Source organism: Cynara cardunculus (genome assembly GCF_001531365.2).
Source record: "Cynara cardunculus var. scolymus isolate 2C chromosome LG 5, CcrdV1, whole genome shotgun sequence".
Taxonomy (NCBI): Eukaryota; Viridiplantae; Streptophyta; class Magnoliopsida; order Asterales; family Asteraceae; genus Cynara; species Cynara cardunculus.
Window position 1 is genome coordinate 7744649 of NC_037532.1, and position 7839 is coordinate 7752487.

Below are 7839 nucleotides of genomic sequence, written 5' to 3' on the forward strand. Positions count from 1 at the left end.
ACTGGCACATGGCAAGCTAATTTTTTTTAAAAAGTTATCCTTTCGGTTCCTTTAACTGGTTACAGATGCCCAATTAATATAGGAATGATTTTGATTCAAATACGGTAACTAGTCGGGCCCGCCTTAGCCCGATTTCGGTTATGAATGTCTATCTCTAAGTCTAGTATAAGGCGATATTAATCATAAAAACTCAAATTTCGTTGTTAAGTCAATTTTGTAGTGCTTCCCGTGTCAGTTTTATACTCCTTCCCATGTCTACCAAACCAACTAATCATCGTTCCCTTCCTCCACCCACCAAACACCACCATAGTTGTCTGCTACAATGTCGATTTACAGGGCGAGATCACTTATAAGACTTGCTAAATCTAAATCAAACTTCAACTTCACTTCCCCTCACTTACCGGTACCATGTTCAATCAGAAGAATTTCTTCATCGATCATCCCATCTCACTTGGAAGTAAGCTTCTAATTTCTATTTTTTACATTTCTATGTTTTAATTATTCATATGTCTATGATTATGCGCCTGTTATATTGTATGTATAGTTCATAGAAATTCTTTTTTCTTTTTGCGAACCGATTTTCATGAATTACTGGATTTGGATCAAAACTACAAGGCGTCTCCATCGGTATTGAACTGTCATATGGAAGGGTGTTTTGATATCTCCTGAATTGCAGATGAATTTTTATCATAGAGTTCATTTCGTGCACCAAAGTAGAAATTAAGATTGCATGCACTTTATTTGGGTGAAAACTGAAAATACTCGGGTTTTATCAAGGTCCCCCCCCCCCCCCCAAAATAAAGGAATAAGAAAAATAGGTTATATGACTTCGGGGTCAGACTGCTAATTTTTAGAATTGATATTGATTTGAGGAACATTTTGCATTAGAGTTATAAGTACTCTACTCAGAAAATGTTGCGTTAAGCTTGTAACAAGAACTATATACCTGAAAAGTTGTAGGGTTGACTCTGAAAAGTCAGAGTATGCTTTCCTGTTCTTTCTGCTGACAACAACAGAAAGGAAGAGGTTCATGTAGCTGCTCCCTCCCCCTCTTAGTGAAAAAGAAAAAAAAAGTAGACGCCATCTTCTGGAGGGTCCCACTGCATCGGTCCCAAGGTCATCATGGGGTCGTAAGTCACTGCAGTTAACAGTAAGTGGTGGTTCCTAGATTTGAACCCGAGACCTCCTTTTGTGGATGCCCATCATCCTACTGTAGTAATTTTGGTGCAACATGCATGGACCCCTCTTAGTCAATTTGGTAGCAGGTTAGGCTTCTACTACAAAAGAGGGAATCCAATTTTGTTAACCATGTTCCAGGATATATAAAAATGATTCCTTTTCTATACCATTTAGTTAAATCATCCATTGAGAATTGATTCCATTCCTATGATGAATGTGGGGTCTTGTCTTTGGCACTTGGCTCTTGGCAATTCTCCGTCCATTCCCACCATAAAGGTAGTTTAAGTTTCATTCCTTTTTGAAACAGAAGTAACAAAAAAGAAGTTGATCAATGTACAACCAAACATACAAACTAAAGACCATTATGTTTCCTTCTTAGTATCCTCTTAGCACTTTCCAGTCATTATGTTTGTTTTCAAAGAAGTTGCAATTATGTTTTCTTCTTGTCTGATATGCTTTGTATGATGATTACAGAGGGTTGGATTCATAGGCCTAGGCAACATGGGATCCAGAATGGCGAGTAATTTGATCAAGGCAGGATACAATGTGGCAGTTCATGACATGTAGTTCTTGTATTCTTTTTGATAGAGTTTACTTTATCTTGTATGATTTTTGGTTGGTGTGTAGTCCTTGGTCATATTTATTTCCTTAAAGAGTAATTATTAATGAGAAGTAAGCTTGCAAAATTACATGATAAATTCTGCAACATTGAGCATGTCTAATTCCTAATTAAACATGAGTTTTTTTTTTAATGACAAATACAATGCAAGCCTGTACCTTGAGCATGATTTCATCCATTATCTCTTCCTATCAGCAACCTTAGTGTCATAAAGATGTTTTCAGACAAGGGAATCTCTGTAAAAGGATCACCACGGGAGGTTGCAGAAATGAGCGATGTTGTAATTACAATGTTGCCTTCGCCAAGCCATGTAAGTTAGATGATTTTATTACCTTTCTCCTCCATTTTAGATTGTATATGTGGTAAGTGAGGTCAAATGAACATTTTAGATTGCCACAAAAAGATTACACTTTGGTTTTTGGCTTAAATTGATCAATTTTCAGCAACTTACAAGTACTACAACTCGAGGGATATTGTTGATAAGTTAGTAAATGTATCTCAATTGCTTTGGAATACGGAGAGTAAATTGGGTCATGTTTGGGAGATCGCCTATAAAAGCTATATAAAGGCCAGATAACAGGTTTTTTGTTAACTTGCCTCTTTTTCTTTGTGAACAAAGTGCACATATAAAGTTTTATGTTATCATTGGTAATATCCTTGTAGAGATGTATTATTGTTTTCTTGTCTTTCCCACTGTATGATCTCATCAACTGCATCAGTGAAGCAGGTCATTTCATCTATAAATGTCAACTTAAAACAGCAAATTCACTATCAGGAAGGACTCAAACTGAAATCCCTGGTGGTCTTTCCCAGTTTTATATCAGCCAGCAAAAGAATTATACGAGCAGTTCCATATATGAAGTCAGATAATTATAAATTAATAAGATAGTTAAAAGCTAAATTCAGTGGCAATGTGCAAGAACCGCAAGAGCCGAAAGATCATGAGAGCTACACTTTACCATGACAAATTGTTGAATAGATTCATCTTAAAAAACAATTTGATGCTTTATCGCAACTCCTATCCCTTGTTTTGTGTATGCAGGATCCAGTTTGAAGTGGTGTACTTCTTTGTTTAGGTATTAGATGTTTACACTGGACCAAATGGTTTACTTAATGGTGGGAATCTAGTGAGGCCCTGGTTATTCATAGATTCATCTACAGTTGACCCTCAAACAACAAGAAAGCTGTCATCAGCTGTATCTAATTGTGCTTTGATTGAAAAGAAAGGTAAATAGAAGAAAGTTAAATACTATTTAACGAATACCTTACTGCATCTGTCTCGTATATACTGCTTTAAGGGACTTTAAGTTCCAGTTTTCTGTAGCTTCTATTCAGTTTGTTCTGGTCTGGTTATATCATAAACATATGCTTCACTCTACTCATGAGTTTCCTTCTTGTAAAGTGGAATGCCATTTTCTCAAAGTCACTCTCTCATGCTCACACACATGCATGCACTTGTAAGCATTTCCCTTTCTGTCAGGCAGTGAATGAACTAGACTTGTAAAGTAAGGGGTCAAGTTCAAGCTATAATTGTAAAAACAAGGGATCAAGTCTTTGTGAAGTATACAGCAACTCCTGAAAGGGTCACACCAAATTTTATTGTTTTTGCGCTAGATCAAGATGTTTGATGGAAATGATATAAAATGAGGGCCAACTTTTAGTTTATTGCACTTAGATTAGCTATACCTTCATTTGCAAGGATGCGGCTTTGCCACTCATGTGAGGTATTTGTTAAACTATAACAAGAACAGAATTTTGAAAGGAAGGAAAAAATAAATGAAAGAAATGAAGTTTCGAAGAGTTGAAGAAAAAGTGACAAGAACAAATAGTAAAGCACACCAGGACATTAAAAGCATACAAGAAGGTGTGAAACCACTAAACTAACTAAAGACGAAGTAGCAGTAAAACAAAAAAAGCAAGTAAATGAACCAGAACGCTGCGTCACACAAAAGCCCCTTTCCTACTCTACACTATGATTACATAGCTGTTCTTCTTAGGACTCTGATACCTAATTGTCGACTCTCTCACCCTCCCGAACAACCCTCTACCTCTCCCCCTCCCTTGCCCCCTTAATCCACAAGTCTTTATACACAATTCGTTACCCTAGTTCTAGACCCTCCCAAACTCCTATCTGATACGTGTCTTCTAAAATGTCCAAAGCTGGCATGTTGAGCCTCAGTGGCTTGTCGCACCGAGCACGTCCTCAGCCTGCCCCTCCTCCTCACAACATCGACCCTGACGTTCTCCACCCTCTTCACTGGTTCTGACACCCGTCTCCTACAAACGTGTCCAAACCACCATAGTCTTCTCTCTCTCTCTCACTCTCTCTCTCCTTTTATCCCTGATCAGCGCTACTCCCAACATTGCTCAAAAGACCTCGTTAAGTTTCCTGTCTAGCATGGTTTAGCCAGGTCCATCTGAACATCCACATTTCAGCCCTCCGTTTTCCTCTCGTGCACCTTTTTTATTGTCCAACACTCCACATCATCTGATGGTTACCTGTAGAATTTGCCATTCACCCTTAGTGGGACCTTCTTAACACACAACAGTCCTGTGGACCGTGGTAGCCTTCCATTGTAGGTAAACTAACTTGATATCGCTGTTGCTGTAAGTTGCGTGAGTCAAACTTCATGAGTAATAACATATGGAGACGGCATATGCAAAGAAACAATGAACCTGTTGCAGAAAAAACACTTAAACACTAAGAAGAGATCTATACAGTTGCAGATTGCGCTGGATCAGTCACAGTCTGAAATCAGCCACTAGTATTGCACGCATGTATGGGGGAATTTGGTTACTTGGTGTAACAAGAAGCAACCTGTTGTCTCTACAACAGTTTGAAAAGTAGAGTGTAGAGCATTAGCTCATGGTATTTGTGAAGGGATAACTGCAAATTGTAAATGAGGGATCAATGTAAGTACTTTGTGTTGTGATAATCAGTTAACAATTAGCATCGTTAAAAGTTCTGTTCACCATTTTCGAGCAAAGCACGCTGCAATTGATAGGCACGTCACCCAACCAAGCAACTCAACCGAGCATCATTTAGCAAGCATCCTCACTAAGGCAATCAGAAAGCTTTTTGATCAGCATACATCCAAGATAGGTTTAATTAACATTTTCATCCTAGCTTGAGGGGGAGTGTGGAATTATGATTGAAGTGACAAAAATTCTGGATTTTGTTATGGATTTTTCCGGCAGCTACTATGGGATTTATACGTATCTGTATGGGAACTTTCCAGCTGTAGCTATTTGACATCTTTGCTACTAATAAGTTTCTGGTTTAGAGGATTTTGTTTCAGTTTTTTAGGAGAGTATCTTGGTTTCTTTTGCCTATAAATCTATGTACATCTTTTTCTAAAATAAAAGAAAATTTTCTTATTTTCTCTCCTCTCGACATATTTTCATTGACGTCTTATGCGAGCTAGGATGTGCCACATATTCCCTAGAGTGGCTAGGTGGGATAGAGGTACCTGTTAACGAGTCTGTCAACAAGTAAGGAAAACACTGCATAGGGATTTATCATGAAATTTACTTGTATAGAGTGAATGACTTCTATTGGTCCCAAGTAACTTTCCATGGATACCTTTTGATAAGTATTATGCATTATATCACTGCAGTAGCTTTCCTCATTTGACATTGATCAGTTGATTTCAAGTTTTCCTGCATCATTTAGTATTATTATCTTGTGTTGTATTTAGAACACGTACGACCTAACAAAATCCTTGGAAGATGTAAGTTCTATATTACACTTTATTTTCCGGAGATGGGTTCAGGATTAAAATTAAACGTACGGGGATGTGATTCAATTTATTTTTTCATTTGCAATTAAAATTTTAAATACCTATGTAATGATGAGAACAAAGATCTGGATGCTTTGTTATCCTGCAATAATATTACGATAGAAACGTTCTTTTAGCAACAAATTCAACTATGTGAATCCCCAATTGTCACTGATGAACTTGTATATTTCATAGATTCCTGGGAGACCCCTGTGATGCTGGATGCTCCTGTCTCTGGTGGTATTCTTGCAGCAGAGACCGGAACACTTACATTCATGGTATGAACAAAAAATTCAAAATGAACTTTTTGATACCAAGATACTCTGAACCCTTATCTTATTTGTACTACCTATTTGAACCTTGTAACTCTCATTGTATTAAGCTATGATATATAGATCTCCTGCTTTTTAACATGTTAGAGTGACAAAATCGTTGTTTAGCTAGGATTACATGTTCTAGCCAACTAGCTGTTGCTGTCACAAGTTGAGTTCTAATTTTTCTCTCTGCTCCATTCTAAAACAGCTGTTACCTTAATGAAGTGTGAGACATCCTACAAATTCATTGTGTCATTTACGATGCTACACTTTTTATGATATTTGTTAGAAATGGGGCTATTTACGTGTTTATTTGTTCTTATCATTATTATCTCTGATTGTCTGGTGTGATTTGGACTTCATTAGAGGTAGCCGACCTCCGTATATGACTCAACTAAGTCATCTGGTAAGAAACTTTCTAGTTCTTTAGTCATCATCAGATTTCTTTTTGGACCATAGTAGAAGTTTGTTTTTTCCATTTTTGGTGATTATTTGTTGGACACTTGAAGTTCTATAGCATTCCTACTTAAATTATTTCTTTGAAATGAGGGATGAAAAAGCAAAATGCAGTGCTACTTGCTAATGGTTCCCTATCAAGTATGAATACTAGAATGTAATCATTTAATATTCCTATCAAGTTTAATGATCAATGTTCAGTTGGTCTACCTTTGTGACACATCATTTGATAAGAAGAGAACAACTCCGTCATCTGATTTAGAACCCACCATCTCTAGGAAAATGATGGAGTGATATTTTATGCGCCCCTCTGAAAAGCAATAAGGTCCAACATCTTAGCCAATGCTATACTTTGTCAATTTACCAAGGAACTATTAGACCACATTGTAGTTGTCTACTCAGGTTCTACAAGTTTGTCTCATGACTATTCAATCTTTCAAGCATACTCCCCATGCTCGTAATGGGATCCGGCACCACTGCACACTTCAGGAAACTTGTGGATAAGCTAAGAGGGTAGTTCTCTTAAGTTACGGTATAGATAAAGTGCATTTGTACAAGTTGCATTTTCTAGCCTTTATTGGTGAACTACAGTTTGCTCATGACTTTGATCCTTTGATACTGCTAAGACACGCTAGGGTCGTTTGTATGGAGTCTATATATTCTTTTTCTACAAGAAATGTTTATAGAATCTGGATCCTTGACATGACAGAAGGTTCATTTGCCCTGTTATCAGTGTCTTATAGACCTAGCTACTCATCATAATTATATAGTAGCCTACTTTATTACCAACGTTACAAAAACCTTTCAGTAACCATCAAGGTAAGATGAAGTGGGGTGACTGGTTTTCCCAAACACCTGTCATAGGTCGACTCTTAACACTTATACTTTGGGGCTCGGTAGTGTAGTTTTAGTGACAAGTTTTTTGTTAATTCAGGTTAGTAAGTTAAATTTGGTGTTAGCCTATCCTTTGATCTAATGGACATATGGATTTTCAGGTTGGTGGTCCAGAGGAAGTTTATAAGGCTACAGAACCAATATTTTCATCAATGGGGAAAAATACCATATATTGTGGCAATGCAGGAACTGGTTCGGTAAGTTTTTTGCAGAAGTAACTTTACAGCAAAATAATGGGACATCATAGGTAAATAAAAATAGAAACAGAGCTGCATGATATTGGCTGTTGTTAAGTTGTTGCTGTTTAATTCAGTACTGATATATGATGTAGAAATGAGTTAGTTATCTATACTATATTATAATGCATTTGGCTAAAACTCTTAAAAACTCTTAATCTATACTATATTATAATGCATTTGGCTAAAACTCTTAAAAACTCTTAAACTCTTAAAAACTCTTAAACTCTTAAAAACTCTTAAACTCTTAAAACTCTTAAACCCGTTCATCTCTATCCGATTTCATCCCATAACTGAATCCGTGTAACTAACTGCAGATAAACACAATCAAATACAGGATAAACATCTTATTTTAAATATAA

At 36.8% G+C, this 7839-nt stretch overlaps 1 protein-coding gene across 1 annotated transcript in view; it reads left to right on the forward strand.

Annotated features, from left to right (window-relative positions):
- The first annotated feature begins 198 nt into the window (after window positions 1–198).
- Window positions 199–7839, forward strand: part of LOC112512592 (probable 3-hydroxyisobutyrate dehydrogenase, mitochondrial) — a 13641-nt gene continuing 6000 nt past the window's right edge. Inside the window, exons 1-6 of the mRNA XM_025118641.1 lie at window positions 199–457; window positions 1654–1742; window positions 1994–2108; window positions 2875–3025; window positions 5773–5855; window positions 7343–7438. Coding sequence (XP_024974409.1) covers window positions 323–457; window positions 1654–1742; window positions 1994–2108; window positions 2875–3025; window positions 5773–5855; window positions 7343–7438 — 669 coding nt within the window. The 5' untranslated portion in view covers window positions 199–322. The remainder of the gene's footprint in view (window positions 458–1653; window positions 1743–1993; window positions 2109–2874; window positions 3026–5772; window positions 5856–7342; window positions 7439–7839) is intronic.